This window comes from Lynx canadensis, chromosome B4, assembly GCF_007474595.2.
Source record: "Lynx canadensis isolate LIC74 chromosome B4, mLynCan4.pri.v2, whole genome shotgun sequence".
NCBI classification, from domain to species: Eukaryota; Metazoa; Chordata; class Mammalia; order Carnivora; family Felidae; genus Lynx; species Lynx canadensis.
Window position 1 is genome coordinate 4,684,631 of NC_044309.1, and position 23,577 is coordinate 4,708,207.

General features: G+C 56.4%; 1 protein-coding gene and 1 long non-coding RNA gene across 2 annotated transcripts; one reads left to right on the plus strand and one right to left on the minus strand.

The window, feature by feature from the left end:
• The first annotated feature begins 555 nt into the window (after positions 1-555).
• Positions 556-6,957, plus strand: LOC115519362. The gene is made up of 3 exons (XR_003970476.1): positions 556-1,571; positions 2,128-2,291; positions 6,750-6,957. It is a non-coding gene; the product is annotated as an uncharacterized LOC115519362 (long non-coding RNA).
• A 2,835-nt stretch (positions 6,958-9,792) lies between these two features.
• LOC115518360 (calmodulin-like) lies at positions 9,793-11,049 on the minus strand. The gene has a single exon (XM_030321822.2). It carries the CDS (start codon positions 10,860-10,862, stop codon positions 10,413-10,415), a length of 450 nt encoding a protein of 149 aa, XP_030177682.1. The 5' UTR covers positions 10,863-11,049; the 3' UTR covers positions 9,793-10,412.
• Positions 11,050-23,577: the final 12,528 nt, after the last annotated feature.

Here is a 23,577-nt window from a genome sequence, read left to right on the forward strand (position 1 = left end):
GAGTGGGGAAAAGGAGGGAAAACACGGAGGTGGCAGAGTCCGGTCTGTTAAAGGCAGGTCTCCTCTGCCTGGAGGCTCCCCGTCCCTCCCGGGCCTCCTGTCCCGGCCACCAGTGGCACACGCCGACCTGCCAGGAGCACGCAGCCCCACAGTGCAGCTGAGTCCCGGTTCCGGAGCTGGGCGCTCGCGGCCGGCACCACCCGGCCCGTCCCAGCCCACCCCTGCGCGGGGAATGCAAGGACCCGACGACGCTGATTGCGGCGCCAGCACTTTCCGGAAGCAGGAAGCCCCACCCCTCGCCCCGCCCCGTCTCGCGGGAAACCGGCAGGTGGAGCTGGGCCCCAGACCCCGCCTGGCCCTGCGGTGGGCCCGCATCCCCGCCCTCCGCCCGGGGCCTCCCTTCTCCCAGAGCCGCCTCACAGCTCCGGGGCTTTTAAGAGCCTCCAGCCGAAGCCCTTTTTACCAAGGACCCTTGCTTCCCAAAGTGTGTTTTTACCAACCAAACTGAAACTGCTGAGCCGCGGTTCTTTCCTTTTCCGGGTGGGTGTGGGGCGCCCCTCGGAACGCGCATGACTGAGCTGCACTGAAGATCCCGTGGGAGCCCGTGCGCCCCTCTCTCTACTCCTCTGTGAGTAGTGACATTGTGTCCCCACCCCCACTCCTGCTGTGACCGGTCAGCCCAAACATGGTGGCCTGAGGGCCGGGAGCTCACTCCCGCCTCTGCCCCACCATTACAAGGTGTCCTTCCGGAGGAGACTACAGAGGTTGTTAGAGTTCTGGGTATGGGGGAGGGCACGCTCATTATTGCCAGTGAGACAAGGATCTTCAGACCCCGCGATGGAAACCAGAGAACCGTTCGTTGAACGTCAGAAATCTGACAGCATCATCAGTGTCCATCCAGCAAGCCCCGCAGGATGGACGAGGCCCTCCCGAATGTCTTCCCAGCCTCAGAACCTGCACCAGCACCTTGAGCAAGTGCGGAGCCCGCGTGGCCCTACTCGAGGAGCCCTGTCCTGAGGAGCCTCCGCTCTGGGCCCCGAATTGTAGCCCTGAGGCCCCACGGAGCAGGTCTGAGTCTGAGGATGTCCCTCAGGTACTCAGCGAGCTCGGTTCAGGCCTCCCCTGCTCTAGCAAGGGACACCCCCCTGCAGCCCGCCGGGGCAAACACCGCGGGGTCTTCTGGATCCTTCTTCTCTGATCTGGTCCCAGCTTGTCTCGACCCGTCGTTGAGAAGGGAGGTGCCCGGAACTGAAAAGGACGGCCGTCTTCATGCTCATCGGTCCTACAGAATGGGACCCAAATGCCAGGCTACGACAAGGAGCGAGACAGACAGACTCCAGCCATCATGAAGCTCCCGTCCTGGTAGAGGGGGCGGGGGATGCGGGGAAACGGACGAGGACAACATCAGATAGTGACGCTCCGCAGAGCGGAAGCAGGTCCGACGACGAGGCATGACCAGAGGTCAGGTGGCCTCTGTGAGGGGCTGACATTCGTGCTGAGATCTGAGTGACGAGAACAGCTGAAGCGAAGTCCCCAGTGCAGCAGCAGACCCCCTTCTCTGCCGCCTTTCGGTAAGCCTCCCCCTGCCCCGCGTCTCTGCCCTCCTGCGCCACCCTGGCCCCTTGCTGGGGCAGCTCAGCAGCGCGGGGCCCGCCCGCCATGGTGGCACTGGGAAGGAGGTCCATTCTCAAAGAGAAAACTTCCAGAATTTCAATGACCTTCAGCAAAGTGAATGGCGTGGCAGTTCGGGGAGCCCATCCCCCTCCCCGCAGGGAAGCATTCTGGGTGGTGGAGGGCCCTTCTCCAGGGCCTGGGTCTGCTTCCAAGAAGAAAGAGCCGGGATCCAAGAGACAGGCAGAGAAGGGGCCTGGAAAGGGGGTGCTGTGCAGTGAACCCAGAGCTCTCCCCTGAGCCCGCAGTGCCCACTGCCCAGTGGTCGGCAAGGCCAGCCAGGTGCTGTGTGGCCCCGCTGAGATGGCCCGTGTTCCCATGGCAGGATCAGTCCCAAGGCCAATGTGGTGACAGCGCCCCCAGTGTCCCTGATGGGCAGTGCTGTGGGGTGGGCACTTACTTGACCACCAACACCGGTGCCTGGAATAATCCTGCTCTGCACGTGTTTGTTGACAGAAGAGGGAGAGGCGGAGGAGGAAGGACTCAGCGAGCCTCTTCCACACCGGTCCCCACAAGAGCGGGCCCCTGGAGTGCTCTCTCCCTCCTCGTGTCCTAGGGCAGGTGGCTGAAGTAGCCCGGCCGGAAGTCCCCTTCCCCACACCTGAGCAGCTGGAATGGAGGTAAGACCCTCTGGCGGCGGGGGGGGGGGGGGGGGGGGGGGGGGGGGGGGGGGGGGGGGGGGTTGCACAGGAAGCCCTGGGGTCACCTCTACCTCTTGGCCCCCACAGTCCTGGCCGGAGGGCGTTCGGAGTTCTCCTCCCTCCATTTCTGGGCCAGGCCATCGGGCACCGGGCAGGCCCCGGGAGCCTTATGAGCCGCACACTCTGCCCTGTTGCCCTCGGAGGCTGAGGCTCTCCGGCTCCCTGCGGTTCTGAGAACTGAACGTGTTTTCCCCATCTGATGTGGCAAGAGACCACTCGTGTCCAGCGGTAGCCGGCCCTCCGACCGCAGCAAGAACAGGGGTAACCCCCTGGGTGGAGCGGACCGGCCGGGGCCCCCCCGAGAGCCAATGACTTCTCCCTCCTGACCCGCCCCCCCCCCCCATTAGCTCGGCTCAGCTCATCAAAGCGGCCTCCTCCTCCAGGCCCCTGGCTCCCTGCTCTGCTTCCTCCTGCATCTCGAAAGAACCTTCCCAGAGCACAGATGGGACCGTGCACCTCCTCTGATTTAAAACCTCCCTTTGATCTTCTGGGGAAAAAAAAACGGTGCACTCAGAACGCACAGATGATACTCCTTATCGAAAACAAGCTGTTCCGGGCACCACTGCCTTAGCAGAGCGCGTAACCGACTTGTCCAAGGTCACAGGGCTGGTGACCGCCTCCACTGGGATTTGAAAAGAATTCCAAACTCATGACAGTCGAGGCCAGCTGTCACGGGGCCCCTCCAGCGTCTCCCCTGCCTCCCAGGGAGTGGGGATGCCCCAAAAGGCAGGGCGCGTCCCGCCATCATGCTTTTAGCCTCTGCCAAGAACGCTTTCTCACCTGTTGGAGGTTTCCCCACCTCCAGTACCCAGCACGAAGCCACCCCTCAGCGTCTCATGACCCTGGAATCCATCGACGACACACCTGCCTCCCACTGTCTTTGCATATGGTTGTTTCTGCCCACCTCTCGTCCCCCTCAGAGGGCAGAGGCTGGTGCGACATTTCCCTCCGTGTCCTCACAGACCCGCGATAAGGTGGTGGCTCCAGGATGGGTGTCCCCACCACCACCGCCGTCTCCACCGTGCTGTCACGACCACGAGGCTCTGGACGCGGGAGAGCACGGCTCCCCCCAGAGCACGGACAGCCCCCTCCCCAACATTTGACTTCCCTCTGGGTCAGAGGTCAAGTAGGCAGAAAGGCAGCAGAAAGCCGAGTTGGGGAAGTGCCTGGCACCAGAGTCTCCGGGTGGCAGAGTGGGTCCTGGGGCTGGCAGGTCACCAAGCAGAGCACCATTTGTTCCCAAACAGAGTGACTCAGACCTGATTCGTGCCCCAGCACCTCCCACCGCGGGGACCCATGACGACCAGTGCCTGCTTCCTGGGATTCCTGTGCACAGGCTGTGCCCGTCTGCCCCGTGGAGCAAAGGAGGGGTTGGGGGTGTGGGCACCTGGAGAGTCACGGTTTCCAGGGACGCCCTGGGGCAGTGCTCCTTACCCTTGGCTTCTCATTCTTGGCCACACGAGCACCTGGGAGTGCAAAACAGGTGGTCAAGCCTGGGCCCCCGGACCGAGTTGGGGGTCAGAACATCAGGGGACCCACGTATGGCCTTTCTCAGCAGCTCTCTGGTGCTTCAGTCATGTGGCTGATACGGGAATCACTGGGCTCCAGGGGCGCCTGGATGCCATCTGATCGATTTTGGCTCGGGTCATGATCTCACAGTTTGTGAATTCAAGCCTCAAGTTGGGCTCCACTCTGACATCGTGGAGCCTGCTTGGGATTCTCTCTCTCTCTCCTTCTCTCTCTCTCTGCCCCTCCCCCATCCCTCTCTCTCACTGTCTCTCTCTCTGTCTCTCAAACAAATACGTTAAAAAAATGAAATAAAATAAAAGGAATCACTGAGTCCCAGCAAAGGGCAGGTGCAGGCTGGAACGGTAGAGGTGAGATAGAAATCGGGTGCCAGTGCCCTGGGCGTGAGGACGGTCTGCAGCGGGGAAGAGGCGAGGGTGCCCCGAGGTGGTAAACAACTGCAGATGGGCAAGAAGGAGCTTGCAGAATGGGGCGCCTGGGCCCTTTCCCAGATATGGTAAAGCCAGAGAGAAGGGTGGAAGGAGCAGGGGAGCTGGCGTGCGGGCTGGGCGGTGGCTGGGAGGCAGGGGCAGGCCTGACTCCGGGGTGCGAGGCTGGGAGAGGCCGGCTCCCCTCCGGCTAGAGGGTCACCGAGCAGTCCCAGTGAGTGAGGGGTATGGCAGCCATACTGTGGACCCTCAAACTCAAAATCGGGACTGGGTTACGGAGGAAATGGGACACGATGTCTTATCTAGATTTTTCCTGAGAATCTGGCCCACGGAGGCCCTGTGCCGGGGTGGCCGAGGGGATGTGCCCTGTGAAGAGCACTGATCTGAAACCCAAAAACTGGTACAATGGCATCAATGTCCCTGTCTGTCCTGTGACTCACAGGCCCTGGAAACTCCACATTTCTATACCGAGAGCAGGCGAACTTGCGGCCGTTAGGTTTTAGTGTCCACCCGGCTGGACCGAGGGACACCCAGAAAGCTGATGAAACATTCTTTCTGGGTGTGTGTGAGCGGGGTTGATGGGGGGCACTGAGTCCAGCAGGTGGCTCTCCCCAGTGGGGGTGGGGGCACCACCCAGTCCATCTAGGACCCAGATGGAACAAAAAGCCAGAGGAAAAGAGAATTCGATCTCTGTTCTTGAGCTGGGACACGCCTCTTCTCCCCACCTGAGACATGGGCGTTTCTCGTTCTCGCTTTCAGACTCAGAATTTTACCCGAGCCCCTCGATCCTCAGACCCTAAGACTCAGGCTGAATGACACGGCAGATGGTGGGACTTCCGGGCCGGTTCCTATAATAAATGTCCTCTTACGTATCTCTATGCGTCCCATTGGTTCTGTTCGTCCGGGGCAGCCTAATACAGGATCATTGGAGTTTTAAATCTACGCGCACTGTTCTTGTGGTTCGCGGGGGACAGGGCATGAGCGAGGTGTCCTCTCAGTCACATCTCCAGTCTTTCCTTGTTGAGTAGACATTGCAGAGATCCCCTCTACTCCTGCGGGCATCTCTCAGGGGTAGAGGTGATGCCTCGTGGGGGAAGGAGCCCACTCGGTCACCCAGCATCTAGTGCGGATGGGGGGAAGGTTTACACTAGATCAGCCAGAGCCCTGGAGTCCTGCGCTCAAGGAGTTGACAATCTGGTGTGAATGTTGATGAGTCATATTATTATTTGGGGTTCTGAGGAAGGAGACCAGGCCTTGTTCACAAGGCCTCGTAATACAAGATGCACCTTGATGGGAATGGTATAAAGAGGGAGAGATTCATTCACTCCAAGGTGTGTATCTGCCTATCTGGAAAGCTTCCTGGAGGAGGAGGCATTTGATAGGGACCTTAAAAGAAAGGCCTGTCAGGAATAGATATAAACTAGGATTTTCAAAAACCCAGGGGCAATTCAGTGAAAAAAAAAAAATGTGTTATTTAGTATATGGAAATTAAAATATGTTTTGACCAGAAGTTGAATAATTTGTCTGCAATCAATGTACTGATTAGTAAGATCTTGAAGGATTTGAGGGAAACTTTGCTTTAGTTCAGATTAGTTTTGTTTTCACCAAAGCTGTCTCTCCCCAGCTGGTTCCAGTAGATTTATTAGCTCAGTTCTGCTCGGCTAAATGTCAGTTTTATGGATGAATCATGCTTCAGACAGCGAGCCTGTACCAAATACTGCCTGAAACACACACAAAATATCTTCTTGACGGAGACAGTTAATACATCCGTGAGTTCAAAGAAGTACTAAAGCAACAGCCTATATTGAAATTCTATTAGAAGAGACTTAATTTAATCTATAATCCACAAGATCCTTGACATTGGAGACACGTACAGCTACTTAGCCTCGAAATGGCTCAGTTCTCCTTCCCCCACGTGACAGGCCCGATGTACCTAAAGAAAAAGAGGGGGTGGGGAGGGCACCTGGATGGCTCAGTCGGTCGAGTGTCCGACTTCAGCTCAGGTCATGATCTCATGGTTCACGAGTTCGAGCCCCACGTCCAGCTCTGTGCTGACAGCTGGGAGCCTGGAGCCTGCTTCCGATTCTGTGTCTCCCTCTCTGCCCCTCCCCTGCTCACACTCTGTCTCTCTCTCTCTCTCAAAAATAAACGTCAAAAAATTTTTATTAAAAAAATTTACATATGTAAAAAAACAAGAATAAAAAACAGAGAACGTTCATCTTTATCAGATTGTGGTGTGGGGTTCAGGTGAACTGATAAATAATTTCCCGAGCCAGAACACTGAACAAAGCTAAGACTTTAAACTGGATGAGAGAAACTCCAGAGAAATATTCAAAAAGTCGTCAGTCATCTCAGCCCATATGAATCTCTGCCATCCTCACAGAGTGTTTTTACCAATAATTTTTTTTTTTTTTTTTTTTAGTAAATTGGGAAATACCGGCAAGTTGGCCATTTGTGGAACCAGTCTTGGCAAACGGATTTTCACGGAAGTGGCTTTCAGAGAACTGAGTTTCCTGAAGTCACTGAGAACCCTGTGGGCTCTCGGGACACTTCTTGCCTGCTTCCAGGTCTCCCTGGAGTTCTAGGCTGGGGCGGGGCTGCTGCCTGAACCCCGGGGGTGTAACCGGACCCCACCCTCAAAGATCTTCCGGGAGATCGGCAGTCCACGCTCAAGTTGGTTCTGTGTCAGGTGCAACCGGGAAGTCCCTAAAACCCAGAGTGCCGGCTTCCAGAAGATGCTCCCCCACCCCGTGGGTCCCAGCTGACCCTCTCCGCCAGCCCTCCAGCCCCCAGGGGTCAGTCCTCCCCGGGGCCGCCTGGGTCTCTTCTCCGGTGGAAGAAGCTCTGGGTGGGGGGGTAGATGAGACACTGCTGGTGGGGCGGCCCCCGGGGCCCTTGAGGTCGGGGCCGCGGTCTGTCCCTCACCGGAGACCTGAAGAGTCCCTTCCTTTCCCAGACCCTCAGACTCCACGCTTGCTCTCCTGGGGCAACACATAAAGAGGGGTGCCCGCTGCTTTGTTCCCGCCTCGTGGTCCCATCGAGTCCTTTTCAGGAGCACCTCGCCCACCAGGGAGCAGCCCCCTCTCCTAGCTCCCGGGGCTGCCCCTCTACGAGCTCCGGTCTTTCGAGAGCCGTGTGCTCTGTGTTCAGTATCGTGCACCGTAGACGTGCAGAGATCTGGGGAGGGGAAGAGCCAGCGTCCCTGGAGCCACAGCCAGCGTGAGAAACACGACAGCGCGGGCGCCTGGGGGGCCCCGGCCGTTAAGGGTCCGACTCTCGATTTCGGCTCAGGTCGTGATCTCACAGTTCGTGGGTTCAAGCCCCGCGTCGGGCTCTGTGCTGACAGCTTGGAGCCTGGAGCCCTCTTCGGATTCTGTATCTCCTTCTCTCTTTGCCCCTTTCCCGCTCATGCTCTGTCTCTCTCTGTCTCTCAAAAATGAATAAATGTTTAAAAAAAGAAAAGAAAAGAGATTTTACACTCCACCCGCACCAGCAGTGGGCTCTCAGATATTTGGGGCCATGGGACAGTGAAATACCAAAATTAATTTGGGGCACTGATAGGACTTTTCATTTGTCAGAGGAAGAACATGAAAAAAACATCCCACAAAACTATCATCTGCCATCACAGTGGCTTTGTGGGAGAAAGGACATTTAACACCGAAAATACAGAAAGAGCATATTCTCAGAATTTTAAAAACTGAATACACTTAAGCTGGTCAAAAAAGGTCTTCATTTCTCTTGTTTCCATACAGAGCCTGGAAACCTTCATCTCGGACCAGCTTGGTATTTAGGAGTCACTAATCTAGAAACTCAGATTTCTGTGACCTATGTGTCTAAGGGGACGGGGACTTTCTGGAAGGAAGCACACCCAGCCTGACCTCGGGGAGAACCTCTGGCTCCCCACCCCTGACCACACCAGGTCTGGCAGCTGTCTTGGCCCCACCCCCTTATCTCCACATCTTTACCTCCAGGAGATCCCAGCTTCCGTCATCTTGTCCCCCCACCCCCACCCGCTCCTCCCCCACCTCCCTCAGAACCTGGGGGGGGGGGACCTGAAACTCTTTCCCTGTCTCAGAGCCCCCAGCCCATCGGCCAATTCCCAGCCCCCACCCAGGACCTCCCCTGCTGTGTCTGACACCTGCTGTGTTGGGGGGGGGGTGGGGTCTGGGCCATACCTGGGGACTTGTTCTGCACACAGGACTGAGAAGAAGGAGGCAGCAGCGTGTGAGAGTCACAGGAGACGGGAGTGATCCACTGAAGATGTCAAATGGGGGGAAAAAACAAAGAAAAGCATCATCTGTGTACCAGCCCCTCCCATCCGGTGACCTGGCCCTGCCCCTCCCACGGGGGGACAAGCTGGACAGGCTCTGTCACTCACCCACCACCCACCACCCATGCTGGAGTGAGGGGCAGGCGGTAAGGGCGGGCGCCTGTATGTTACAATAACCCCCCAGGTAAGCCGGTTCTGACTGCCCTCCCGCCCCCGCCTGAGCCAGAGCCACAGACCTGCTGCAGCTGAGAGAAGATAAAGTCAGTCATCACCAAAAACCAAAGAAAACCTCGTTTCACGGAGGAGAAAGGAGAAGCCCGCCGTTGAATGACGCCCAGAACGGCGCGGCTGTGTGCAGACAGTGCTGGAAAACATCATGTGCTTCCCGAATCCTGAGTCCCCATGATCCTGACACCCCTGCTGCCCAGCCCCCCGACATCATTCTTTTTTATTTTATTTTATTTTTTAAGTTTATTTATTTTGAGACAGAGCACAAGTAGGGTAGGGGCAGAGAGACAGGGGGAGAGAGAATTCCAAGCAGGATCCGGGCTGTCAGCACAGAGCCCGATGTGAGGCTCGAACTCACGAACCGTGAGATCGTGACCTGAGCCGAGATCAAGAGTTGGATGCTTATCCGACTGAGCCACCCAGGCGCCCCACCCAGATTTCATTCTGAGGCCACCCTGGTCCTGTTTCCTCACGTGCAGGGTGCCCTTGAATGAGCCATCTCTGTGGACCAGGACGAGGGAGCCGTGGGAACTCCAAGCTGAGGCGGGCAGCCTCCAGCAGGTCCGGGTGTGAGGACCACACGGCAAGGCCACGAAGCCCCGTTCGAATGGGGTTGGGGGACGGCAGAGGAGGACGGCTTCTCACGGGAGAGAGAGATGCCGTCAGCCAGGAAACGCCTTCCGCCCTGAGCCGGGCGCCCCAGGACCTGGCCGTCCACCCCCAGGACGTGGCCGGCCCCCGGCCCCACCCCAGGTGCTGCCCCGACACACAGTGTCCCGCCCGGAGCCTCTGGTCCTGCCCTGTGAGGCCCCTCGAGTGAGGTGGGTCTGATCCCCTGGTGTCCCCACCTTTGTTTTTTTCACCTGTAAGACCCTTCCTGCATCTCACGTGTAGGACACACACACACACACACACACACACATACACACACACTTCTTTTTTTTTTTTTTTTTTTTTATTTGAGCCTACAGAACAGTTGGCTAAATGCAAGGAGTGATGACTTTATGGTTTGTGGTGTAGACAGTGTTTCCGTCCCAGGCTCCGGGCTCCAGCCTCCGGCCTCCGGTCCTGACCCAGAAGCTCAGGCAGACCCTTGAACCAAAGAAACGTGCCTCTTCTGTCCCCTCCCAGCCCTACACGGCCGCCCGCACCTGATGTCCTCCTGGGGCATGCGGGGGAGGCCAAGGCAGACCATCTGGCCCACCCAGGTCTGCTCCCCCACTAGGCCCGAGCGCAGGGCGTAGAGGCGCAGAAGAACCCCAGATGCCACCGCTCGGGGCCTTCGATTTTCCAGTTTCCAACCAGACTTGTAAGCACCGCTCTCGGAGTCCAATTGCTTTTATGTCAGCCATCACATTGCTCTGGGGTCCCTCACCGCAGCCCAGTGAGGCAGGGGGCCTCCCCGTTTCTCTACAGGAGCTGCTCCGAGGTCTCACCGGGCAGACGGGGCGGAACCCAGGCCCTCCCTCCAGTAGGTAATCCCCCCCCCCCACCCAGACTTCCCCTTTACATCTGTGCCACGGAAGCAGGGGCCCCGAGAAGGCACGAGGACCAGAATCAGGCAGGAGATGGGCCCCGGGCCGGGCCTCACTTCTGAGAGAGGATGCGCACGAACTCCTCGTAGTTCACCTGCCCGTCCTGGTCCACGTCGGCGCCCTGGATCATGGCGTCCAGCTCCTCCTGGGAAGGATTCTCGCCCAGCTTGGCCATGGCCTGCTTGAGCTCGTTGACGCTGATGTGGCCGTCGCCGTCCAGGTCGAAGGCACGGAAGACTTCCCGCATCTCCGCCTCGCTGCCCGAGGACTTCATGATCTTGGCCATCTCTGCCAGGAACTCGTCGAAGCTGATGCGGCCGTCGCCATCGGCATCCACCCGGGCGATGAGCTGCTTCAGCTCGGCTTCCGACGGGTTCTCGCCCAGGGCCTGCATCACGGCACCCAGCTCCTGGACGTCGATCTTTCCATCCCCGTCCTTGTCAAACCTGGTGAAGGCCTCCTTGAACTCGGCCACCTGTTCTGTAGACAGCTGCTCCGCCATGTCACGTACACCTGTCACAGAGCTTCCGAGCCGGCTGCCACTTGGCTCAAAGGGCTCACGTCGGAGACGGGGACCGGCGGCTGGGACGGGAGGCTGTGTCTGTGTGAGGGCAGAGCTCCCGTGGCAGTCTTGCCAAGGGATGGAACCCCCCTCCTTTTCTGCATTCGGAGCAAAGGGAGGAGGAAGGCTCTCCGCCCTCCCCACGTCCTTGGGCGAAATCCTCCTCCCAGGGAGGGACGCACCAGCTGCAAACCAGAAAGGCCGGAATTTGGAGCGCAGGGCCCGCCCAGGAAAGCCTGGAGGGAACCAGCATGGGGGCCGTTGGAGGCCAGCCAGCCTCTGCTAGCCCCGATGGCAGACCTGCCACTCTAGAAGCTTCTCACCCGCCTGATTCTCGCAGAGACCATGGCTGGGGAGGGAAGGGGAGCCTCCCTCGGTGGACACAGCAGGTCCCGGAGGAGTGGGGGACTGTCTGGCATTTCTAGTCTCTTCTTGGAACTGTTGTCAGCTCTGGCCTAACAGGACGCCCTGGTGGAGGCAGATGGGTGGCAGAAGCGAGTGGAATTCTACCAGGGCGGAACCCTGGGCATCATGAAGTTCCCAGGCCACGGAAGATGCGCCTTGGTGCCCGCAGCTTCAAGACAGCAAGAGGCCCGTGTGCGTGCAGAGCGTGATGCATACGTGCCAACTGTCTATCACGTGGTCGTCCCAAGTGTGATTTCGGGGGTGAGGAAAGGTCTTCCTGTTCCCCCCGGAATACCTCTCCTCCGGCCCCGTGATTCCTCTGATCCCATTCCACTGTTACGTTCAAGCTTCTCTATGAGGGCACGGGGGAGGAATGGGGGGTCTGCTCCGTTCACGGGTGTCCCGCCAGAGAGCCTGGGGGGTGCCGTGCAGCACGGGATCCAGAGCGGGCCGGCCCCTGCAGACGCTAGGGACAGAGGGGTGTGGAAAGGGGTGGCCAAGACGTGGCCTAGCTCGAGGGTTTACTAAGGGTCAGCCCTAAGCACAAAACCCAGTCTGGAAACTTCCCCGGTCCACAGTCTCCTCTGTCTTCTGGAAGGATGTCATCTCTGCCCACTGCTCTGAGTAGCAGATTTTAGACCAAGAGCTCAGCCCTTGGGGACTCTCCCCGGGTCCCTAGCAAGTGACACCCAAGGCCCTCAATTGGACATTTGCACCAGAGTCTCCACGGTGTCTTTCTCGAGCAAATGTCCTCTTGGTCCCTACAGACTCCCAGATCCTCCACCCGCCTGTGCCTTTGTGTGTGACGCACCAACTCCTTCCCTCTCCTGAGAAACTGTATACACCCCAGCCGTCTCCGTTTCAGCCCATCAGACAGACTGCGGCGTCTCTCCTCCCTAGAGGGGCAGCCAGGCAGACGCGTCCCTGGGCACGGCACGGCGCACCCCGAGCCAGGGACCCAGATGTGGAGAGACACATAAAGGGAAGGTTCCAGTTGTCCAACTTCTTGCATAAAGACGTCTTGAGGGGGGCGCCTGGGCAGCTCCGTCGGTTGAGCGTCCGGCTTTGGCTCAGGTCACGATCTCACGGTTTGTGGGTTCGAACCCCGCGTCGGGCTCTGGGCTGACAGCTCGGAGCCTGGAACTTGCTTTGGATTCTGCATCTCCCTCTCTCTCTGCCCCTCCCCCCGCTCGTGCTCTGTCTCTCTCTCTCAAAAATAAATAAACATTATAAAGACGTCTTGAGGAAGAATTGCTGTTTCATCTTCGTGCTGCAATAGTACAGAGACCTCAATAAATATTGAGCAATCAGTTTCTCAGTGAAACCCACAACCAGTATTGGGTGGAGAATGTGGTCCCCCTGGGGCACTGGCACAGGAAGCTACCACATGGTCAGAAGTGACAAGGGACGGGCGGGGCTCCTGACAACAAGGATATCCTTTTAAGAATATTTGAAGATATAAATCTATAGTTTACATTTTATTTTCTTCTTCCTTGATTAGCAGGGCTTGTGATTAAAAATCCAAGATGGTTAACATTTTCTTATTTCCCCCTTGGTATCAAATGATGCGTCGTAACGAGGGAGGAGCTTTTCAGACGCTATCAGGAGATGAAGCTCTTGGTTCTGGCTCCCTTGCTGGTTTGGGAACTTAACTTGGGTCTCGGTATCTACATCTACAAAATAGGATAATACGTCCACCGTCTATGATCGGGGCGCTTAAGATCAAAGATCAAAGTATCTTTGATCATCAGGAAGTGTAATTATTCTATGATGAACCTCATCTTCGGTAGCAAGCTGGTTTGTGTTTGATGTGAACCGACACGCAAGAAAAGGAGGACCTCTCTCTCAATTTTGTCGTTACACCCTTCTGATGGCACTGATAAACTCGTCTGCCGGGAGGGTAGAGTCACGTCACACAGTCCCAGATTCCGACATTAGTCAGCTTTTGGACATCAGCCTTCACCACACAGCTCTACACAGTGCAGACAGATGCTTGTATTTAGAAAGACCATCTAGTGAGTGACCTCATGGGACCGGAAGGTGATAATTATTCGTTGTCGCTCACTGTGCCCATGCACAGATGGAGTCTCAGGTGATAGAGTCCAATGCCCAAGGCCACCCAGAAATTGAGGAGAGAGCCACCCTTCTGGTAAGTCCCTCCCCACCCTTGGCCTGCCATTTTGGACCCTGCTTCCTCTCTAACACGGTGTCTTCTCTTCTTGAGAAGGAATCCATATGAAAGTCACTCCTTTACCCCTTCCCCTCGGCCTCCTGCCTAAGCAGGTGAGCGGTCGGTCAGCCTCATGGGACCAGCATCAGGGATCGCTGCTCCCCAGTGACCAACTCCACAGACTGTCTGACAGCTGAACTCAGTGCTGGGAAGAGCGGGGGAACAAGGCACGTGTCGCCAAAGCCTCATCTAGCTTGGTCCAGCCCCTTTCTTCCTCCAGATCCCGGCCCAGCTCTTTGGAAGGAGCAAGAAGGAACTAGAGATGCCTCACGTCCATGGGAGTCTCCTTACGGGGCTGCACCTCTTGCCGGGTTCCCAGTGTGATGGGACGAGGGCGTCCATCTGGGAGTGAGCCTGAGGCTGGGAGACTGGCACCTGCTGGACGCCCCACCGCGGAGCTCTGGGGCACATAAGAAGTGTGCACAGGAAGACAAGTGAGAAGACCTCCACGTTAGCCCGTGTGGCGTCCCATTCCCCGCCACCCCCACCCCCACTGGGTGTCAGGGAGACAAGAGAGGCTGCCTGCTTGAGTGGAGGACCTACGTGTGCTGAGAAGGAGCCCCTGGGACCAAGCGCAACAGAGAGGCGGAGAGGATATGGTCCGTCAGCACAGAGACCCAGGGGTTCCTGGACAAAACCTCGGGCCCGTGGCCATCACCGGTTGGAGGTCAGCTCTCCCACCCAGACTCATTCCCTCTCCTGCCCCTCTCAGTTTACCTCCTGGCCCTGCTGCCAGGGATGTTGGGACTTCTCCCAGTGACAGTTCTGGAGTCCCCGAGGGCGTCCCTATGGGCAGCAGGCCCCCGCGGCCCAGGGGAGGGGGATCCCCCTCTGGGGGGACACCCCTCTGTGAGTGTGTGCGTGTGTGTGAGTGTGGGTGTTGGGCACAGGGGTGTGGGCTGGCTGTCCTCCTTCCAGGCCTTCAGACCGATGGCTGCAGCCAGCCTGGCTACCCCAGGGACAGACACACTCTGTGGGCTCTGTGGGCCAGGTCTGGTGACAAACGAGTAAGACCGGTTTAGGACCTGGCTCCTCTGACTTGCCGGAACCCACGTGTCCCTCCCCCGCTTAGCACCCCCACACCCTGCCTGCAACTCCTGCGTGGGGATCACCCTGTGCCCACGTGAGCACATCTGCACATGTTGCTGCCGGAGCCCGCCCTCCATCGGGCCACCATGAGCCACATGCTGCCTTCACCGAATGTGCGCCCCCCCCCCCCCCCCCGCCGAGTCCCTGCTGTGTCCCCAACCCTAAACACAGGTCACATTCCCCCACGGAGCAGCGGGTGGTTCCATCCCTGGCCTTGGAACCAGGAAGCTGTGGGGTGTGTCCAGTCACAGGTGGTGCCGCCTGGGGCAGGTGACTTCACCGCAGAGGAGATAACACACACCTGCCTTATCAGGGCTGAGAGTGCGGGCCATTGCTGTCACCCCCTCCCCCGTGGGCCCAGAGCCAGCCCTCCGCCTGGGGCAGCTTCGGCTCGGTTTCCTCCAGGCACCTTCTCGCAGGTCCAAGGACAAACGTCCCTGAAGCGGAGCGGGTGGCTATTCTAAGTTCTCAGAAGGTCTCGGGCCGAGTTAAACACCTGACCCCACTGATGCTGGGGGCCGCGTCTCCCCTTGCTCCCTGCTTCCGCTCCTAGCGCCGCAGAGCAGGTGCTCCGGGCGTCGAGTGAACTTCCATTGGACAGGAAAATGGTCACATGTTGAAGGCGCAGAAGTTGGAGATCATCTTTCTGGTTTAGATCCTGTTCCGAGCAAAGCTGTGATTCTTGGGCCACCAACGTGTCACGTGGAAAAGGGCAGAGGCCCTGCTGTCATGGGATTGTGTTAAAAAAGCAGGGTCTGGGGCGCCTGGGTGGCTCAGTCGGTTGAGCATCTGGCTTCAACGTAGGTCATGGTCTCGCAGTTCGTGGGTTCGAGCCCAGCGTCGGGCTCTATGCCGACGGCTCAGAGCCTGGAGCCCGCTTTGGATTCTGGGTCTCCCTCTCTCTGCCCCTCCCCTGCTCACACTCTGTCTCTCTCTCTCTCTCAAAAATAAATAAACATTAAAAAAAAAAAAAGAGCAGGGTCTGTGTCTGCCCTGCATTCAACACAGCGACCTGGCAGGGGCTGTGGGTAGTCGGTGCCCACAGTTTGCCTAGACTTGCCGGGCACCTGGCAAGGGCCGTCCTTCCCACTCTTCTCGGTCAACGACACACCCGGGAGCTTGGCAGGACGCACATCTCTCTGCATGCGCTGTCCGCACACGTATGCAGCCCCAGTGACAATGGCACTCTAGCTACCCGGCACTTTCTGCAAGAAGGGCTTTGAGTACGGTATGTTTCCGGAGTCCTGAAATGGAGGCCTTCAAACACCGAGCGTGTTAACTGTGGTGGGAACCTTTCCAAGACGAGTCACAGGTTGTATTTCCCATCGCTCGGAACAAGGGAGGAAGACCGTGCTTCCCATAGTTAGAGACGGTCTTGTCATCGTGTGCCACTGCCCACAGGGACGTGAGCAGGTGCCTGGGCCAGGCGCTGGTTTGTCTGGACTTGCTGTAATTCCTCTGGCTGGCCAGTCCCACCTCCTGTCTGTAGTCAACTGTTATATTTCCGTGGGTCCCAGGCTTCGTTTCACAGCGATTACTGACATAACTTAAAGCAGAGCCAAAATTTGCCAGGGGGAAAAAAAAGTTAACCAAACTTGTAAAGCAGCAACTTTAATTTATTAATTAATTAATTTTCAATTTTTTTTTTTTTTAGTTTATTTATTCACTCATTCATGTAGAGACACAAAGAACAGGGGAGGGGGGAGGGAGGGAGAGAGAGAGAGAGGGAGAACCCCAAGCAGGCTCTATGCTGTCAGCGCACAGCCCGACGCAGGGCTCCAACTCGCCCACCATGAGATCATGGCCTGAGCCGAAGTCGGACACTCAGCCGACTGAGCCATCCAGACGCCCCTAGCAACTTTAATTTAAAACCGGTAATAAATCAATTGCTCTGAGGGGGCGCCCGGTGCTTCTACTGTATCTCTGACCTCGGGGCGAGATCCTAAAGCGTCAGGACCGCCTCCACAGCAGCTCAGAGCAGGTGCTCGCCCCACCCCCTCCCCTCTGACCTCTGCTTGGGGCGCTGATGTTCTCCCCATCTGGCAAGAAGTCGGGGAGGGAGCAGACCAGAGGAGTGACTGGGGCACACCCACGCGTCCCGATGCGCTGCTCAGAAAGGGTGAGTTAGGTCACAGTGCTCCCAAAGCAGAGGCCACGGGATCCCGTCCCTACCGGCAAGACTGAGGCCTGTGGCCTGCAGCCCCCAGCGCCCCCGCCCCCCGGGAAGAAGGACCTTTTCTGTTTTCAACAGTTGGATGGCTCCGGCCGCCAGGGGAGAGAGAAAGGAGCTGGGCCGGGAGGCCGGGCACTAGGTCCCGGGAAAGATGGCTGCAAGGCCTCACGCAAGGCCTCAGGCCTCGAAGGCCAGTCCACGGGGCTGCTGGGCACGACAGTGCACACAGGTGAGCGGTCAGGCCCTCTACCCTGCCCTTCCTCCCCAGGAGCTGACAGGCCCGGGCCAGCCGACCACCCGCAGGTGAATCACGCGGAGGCCTTCGTGTTTGCAACCTCCCGATCCGGGGCCTGACCCAGGAGGCTGTTTTTGACACAGAAGGTGTGAGGAAGAGGCTAGTGATTCTTGGATGTGACCGGGGACCAGGGGCGAGAGAAACCTCTGTGGTCCCAGCAGACGGGACCCAGGGCACTGTCAGAGGCTGCAGGACCGCAGTCCTAAGGAAACTGAGGATGGGGACTCCGTCTCCTCTGTGCCTGTCCTGGGAGCACTGACGTGGCAGAGACAGAGGGCGGTGGCTTACACCGGGTCAGAGCGGGGTGATGTGGCCTTCTGTGTGCCCAGCGCCGCACTAAGGGCTGCGATGGGTGACCTCATCCTGGTCACCGGTCACCGGACCTCGTCCGTTGATCCATCCATCCATCCATCCGTCCATCTGTCCATCCATCTGTCCTCTTGTCCTCACTCAACAGTGTATTCCCATCTTACAGATACAGCAAGGGAGGCTTAGAGAAGGCGCGGAACTCGCTCGCGGAGGAGCCACTGGGCTCCCAGTGTCTGCGGACTTCAGCTGTCCTTCCCACGCCACCGAGGACCGCCGCACGCAGCTCAGGCAAGTCGCGGAGCCGGGGACAGCTGGCCGCCCCCTGGGGGGAGAAGGGCAGGAAGGCAGGTGAGGCCACGGAATGCACCAGAAAGAGGTGGAGCTTCGGCGGGTGCCCCGCCCCTCAGCACGGCCTGGCTTCACAGCACATGGACCTGAGTGGGGTCAGTTTCGCCTTTTAAATTGGATAAGTTGGCAAATGTGCTTGGGGCGAAGACGGTCCTCACGCGCTTCCATGAAATCCTTGGAAACGGTTTCTCGAGGAGCCATCATTCGCGGTAAGCCCACGGCATCACCTCCGCGAGCCTGTATTTACCCAGGTCCGCCATTATCCTCCTATCTTCTGGAACATTCTGGGACAAGCTGCCCTGATTCTCACTCAACTTTCTCCCTCGGTAACCTCATCTCCGGCTACACCCATCCCTTCGCTGGGGCTTTAACTCCCCTACTTTTAGTCCAGTCTTCATCTGTGGTTGTTTTCTTTTCTTTTTTTCTTTTCTTTTCTTTTCTTTTCTTTCTTTCTTTTCTTTTCTTTTCTCTTTTCTTTTTTTTTTTTCTTTTCTTTTCTCTTCTTTCTTTTCTTTTCTTTTTTTTTTTTTTTTGAGAAAGAGAACAAGTGGGGGAGGGGCAGAGGGGCAGAGAGACGGGGAGGGAGAGAATCCCAAGTAGGCTCCACACTCACTTGGGGATTGAACTCATGAACCTCAAGATCATGACCTGAGCCGAAATCAAGAGCCAGACGCTCACCTGACTGAGCCACCCAGGCGCCCCCTCGTCTGTGGTTTTTAATGTCCCTGCTCCTCATTAAACATGGGGAAACAATGATTTGTTTTTTAAAGATCTCTAGACTTTAACTCCTTCCCTAAGAGCTTTCTTCACATTTTTAAAAGCATATCTGACTTGGGTGGCTCAGTCAGTTGGGCGTCCCACTTTGGCTCAGGTCATGATCTCACGGTTCGTGGGTTTGAGCCCCGCGTCGGTCTCGGTGCTGACAGCTCAGAGCCTGGAACCTGCTTTGGATTCTGTGTCTGCCTCTCTCTCTCTGCCCCTCCCATGCTCACGCTCTGTCTCTCTCTCTCTCAGAAATAAACATTAATAGTTAAAAAAAAACAAAGCATATCTGACTAGTTTCTAGCATCTTGAAAAGAGGGCACAGCTTTCTCTCCACCCCTGCTCACCCCTCGTACTAAGGTGTTAGTAACTTTCTATTTTCTCACTAGAGCCCTCCTCACGCTCCCCCTGCCCCTCCCAGCACGTGAGCTGCATTCTTCAGCCTGACTAGTCCTGTGCGCCATCAGAGAGAGCAGAAGTTTTGCTTCTACACGTCACTCTCTTTTTTCTGGCGCATAAATGCTGCCATTTATACTGGCTCATTTCCCTTCCTCGCATGTGTTCCAGGCTGTTATTTCCAGTGAAATAAGCTCCTTGTGCAATTGAGGTGTTCTAAACCAGTTCTAAATATTTGGGTTCGTGGTCATTTTTGTGTGTTTGTTTCCTCAAGCTACATAGCATTTTCCCGATGATGCATTTGAAATTTCTTCCTCCAGTTATGATAGATAGATGGATAGACAAATAGATAATAGATGATGGGTAGATGATAGATAGATAGATGCCATAATTTTTCACTTCCCATCCCACCTTGGAGAAGTGTTGCGGTGGGAGGGGCTCAGCACGCAGAGCCCTGCCCAGCCCTGCGCGTCTTGAATGTTCCATCTCCCTTCCTGTATGGAAGCGGCACCCGCCCAGCGCCCCCCTCGAGGGCCCTCCACCCTGTCAAGTCTGGGGGTCGGATGCCGCTCACAGCCTGACTCTGCAGGAAGTCCAAGCTGCCGTTCCAGGCTCCGGGAGGCAGAGGAGGACGGGCTTCCTGGTGCCACCTGGTCGCACAGAGATGGTGTAAATGCTGATCTCCGCCCGTGTCTTCGCAAACATAGCCGTTCCCCTTTTCCCCTCATCTGCCGAGACCTCAGAGCGGGCACGAAGCCGAAGGAAGTGTAGGGCTCGGGGGAGGTGGGGGGTGGGAGGTCGGGCCCATGGGGCAGACCTGATGCTGGGCTCACCCGCCACCCCTGTGTCGGGCCTCTCGTGCCGCCTCCTTTTCCTTTATCCATTGAGTTCCACTCCAGCTGAGCCACCCACGGAGGAAAATCTCTCCCCCGCTGACTGCAGGGGACTTCGCCCTGGGGCTTCCCACTGAGGTCCCTTGGGTCACACCATATCCGCACCCTCCACCCCTTCCTCCTCCTTTCCTCAGTCACCCCTTCTCTGAGTCCCCAAATCTGGCCTCTTCCAGGAAGGCAATGCTTGGTCCTGGGTGAGGTTTTTTTTTGGTCACCTCTGTATCCCTTTAAAGACGAGGTCAGGAGCGGTCTCTTCTCTTCCTCCGACAGACAGAATCGCCACCGGGGTCGACATCAGTGGCGCTGAGTCAGGACTGGACCTCGAGGCTCTTGGGTTCGCTCTGAGACGCTTGACCCCCGTGGTCGGTGACGCCAGCGTCGCGAGCCCCCCTGCCCTGTCCTCCCTGCCCACGGGGCCAGGCCTTCCCGGGAAACCTGCGCTCTGGTCAAAGCCGCCTTGGTCAAAGCCTTCCTCGTCCATTCAGAAGTTTCTCCAGTGCCCGTTCTGAGCTGGGGCTGCGCTGGAATCCCAGAGTCTCCAGTGAACAAAACGCTCTCTCTGCCTTCGAGGCACTTGAGGCTGACCAGAGAGTCCCTTAGTAACTGGCAGTGCCCCTCGGGCCCCGGTCCTCGAAGCTTGAAGAGCCAGGAGACCACCCCCCACGCCCCCACCCCCACCGAGACCCATATCTTGTGGTTCACTAAGTAGTTAACCAGATCCTTCAGTCTGATGGGTTATAACGTCCTTGTCCGGAAACGAAGGGGTTTAGACGGGAGAATAACTTTCACAATCTCATTAGCAGGGGAAGCCCCTTTTCACATGAACTCTTACTTGGATGGTGAATAACAGTTAACCTTTATTAAGCTCTTACTGTCCCAGCCACCCTTCGGAACCCCCTCGTGTAGGAATCTGTAGTGCCCTGTGCTACGGCTGTGCTTCAAGAGCAAGTTTAAAACCGTTGGGTTGGGGCACCTGGGTGGCTCGGTTGGTTAAGCATCCGACTTCGGCTCAGGTCACGATCTCACAGTCCGTGAGTTCAAGCTCCGCGTCGGGCTCTGTGCTGACAGCTCAGAGCCTGGAGCCTGTTTCAGATTCTGTGTCTCCCTCTCTATGACCCTCCCCTGTTCATGCTCTGTCTCTCCCTGTCTCAAAAATAAATAAAAAATTTAAAAAATAAAAAAAAAACCATTGGGTGACAGGACACCTGGGCCGCTCAGTCAGTGAAGCATCTGACTCGGTCACGATCTCACGGTCCGTGGGTTCGAGCCCCACGCTGGGCTCTGTGCTGACAGCTCTGAGCCTGGAGCCTGCTTCGGATTCTGTGTCTCCCTCTCTCTCTGCCCCTCCCCTGCTCTCTCGCTCTCTCTCTCTCAAAAATAAATAAATATTAAAAAAAAAAAAAAAAAGCAACAACACTGGGGGAATGACTTCCAAAGGGAGTTGTGCACTTTGCTAAAGCACTTTGCCTCCTTCGAATCACCTCCCCGGGTACAGAGCCCATGCCCCAAACACTCCTGCTTCCTCCACTCGTCCCGTGCTCCCTGGCAGGCACACATGTGCTCACGTGGACACTTGAGCCCCACGCGCACACAAGCGCGCACACACGCTTTCTGGACTGAATGAAAGGTTTTCATCACAATCGTAAACTTCAAAGGCTTGGAACTTGGAAGAAACACTCTTCCTGCCTCTTAGTGAGTTCCAGACCCCTCGGGGAAGTGCGTGGTTCTCTTGAAGGTAATTACCACACCCTTGTGCTTGGGCGGGGGGGGGGGGGGGTTTAAATCCGCTTAGCCAATTATCAAACGTAGCCGGGTATCAGGGGTATCAGAAGATTTGTTGAATGTAGTTCTAGCCCCTCAGCAACATTACCTCATTTAATGTTTACTGTTGGTCATTTTTTTTTCAAAACATCAAATATCAAAAAAGTAAAAACAACAACAACGAAAAGAAAAAACATCAAATATCAGATTTGAAAGGCCGGTGAGTCATACAAAGGAGCCCTTCCAGAACCAACACACTTTCCTCCCTGCTCTGCTCTCCTCTACCCTGCCTTCCCCAAGGCCAGTCCAGGACGCTTCACCTGCCCTGAAGTTCGTGGTAGGAGAAACCAGTGAGCTTGGTGAGTTACCTGGAGAAAGTCACCAATCCTGGCAGGTGTTTTAAAAAAAAAATCATCCTTGGGGTGCCTGGGTGGCTTAGTTGGTTAAGCATCTGACTTCAGCTCCGGTCATGACCTCACAGCTCGTGGGTTCGAGCCCCACGTCGGGCTCTGTGCTCACAGCTCGGAGCCTGGAGCCTGCTTTGGATTCTGTGTCTCCCTCTCTCTCTGCCCCTCCCCCACTTGCATTCTGTCTCTCTCTCTCTCTCTCTCTCTCTCTCTCTGAAAAATAAACATTAAAAAAAAATCATCCTTCTTGCAGGAAAACAGGAAGTTCGAGAAGACATCTTAACTTGCCTGGTTGCTTTTCTTGTGGGATTTAGGACTAATTTGCTTTCATTTGGGGTGATCATTTAATACTGATTTAATCAAAGTGGCTGTCAGTATACACTTTGTGTCCGTCCTGCTGCCTCTTTGTAAATGCACTGAGTGAGAGGTGCTCAGCGACACCGGAGGCACTGGCCTCAGCAGGTGAGCTGCTAAGGAGCTCGACGGTACCTAAACAGGTGGCCTTGGTGCAGGGTGGGGCACCCGTGGAGGCTGACCTCAGGCGGGCTGCCTGGTAAAAGCAGTGGGAGTGGACATGAGGACCCGTTGACCCAAGGGGATCCAGGCAACTCTCAAAACAGTCTGATTGTTTGTTTCCTCTGCAGTGGACTTCATTCTGCAGGTGAGGCCTCAAATCATAAAAGTGAGCACTCCTGCACTTTATGACCCAGCGGAAGGCCGTGCATGGTGTCTCATGAGCTCTGGGAAATGCGTTCTCACATCGTGCACAAGCCTCCTAAACATGATGTCACCGGTTACTTATCAGATTTCTCAATTAAACAACTCACGCTCTGATCCAGAACCGCCTTCTCTTCCCTGAACTCAAACTCCAGCCCAGCCTAGCCCAGGACAGCCCTGGTCATAAAGACTGACCAAAAGTCACTCCAAGAGTGACTTCAGATTCATGCCCTGAATCTGGAAGCCATCCAGTTTGTCGTATTTTGTTATAGCGACCCAAACACATTACGACAACGTGTTTATATTCATACCGGAGGGCCGGAGGTAGACGAGCAAGGGTTAGGGCTGTTAATCAAGAGAGAGAGAGAGAGAGAAAGAACTCTCATGGCCACACTCAGCCTCACCCATTCTCGAAGGGCACAGAGGTATGAGTGGTTGACGAGACTGGGGAATCCTAATCTATATCTTCATAGCGCTCAGCAAGAGAGGCATATCCACAAGGGTGCTGCATGAATTATTTTTAACAAAAACTATTATAGTGCCAATCCAGAGAGAAGAGAAATACCTTGGGTTATCTACTCTTCAGAGGAAGTTGTTGCAGCAGGCAGTCCCTTGGATGTGTGTCTAGTGAGGTCATCATTAACACCATATTCTGTAGGGTCCACACTGTCCCTGCCAAGATTCCAGCGTCCTCAGTACCTCTTACCTCCAGCCCAGGGAGTCCTACACTCAGTTCAGACACGGTTCTCAACACTCCACCGTTGTGGGCCTCCAAGTGTGTTCCAAGGATCCGTGGGAGGGGAGGGTGTCCCCAGTACCCTTTCTGAGGGTCTGGGAGGCCAAACTATTCTCCTAATAATACCAAGACAT

Excerpts from the sequence above, each read along its gene's own strand:
- LOC115518360 (XM_030321822.2), bottom strand. The coding sequence starts at position 10,862 with ATGGCGGAGCAGCTGTCTACAGAACAGGTGGCCGAGTTCAAGGAGGCC.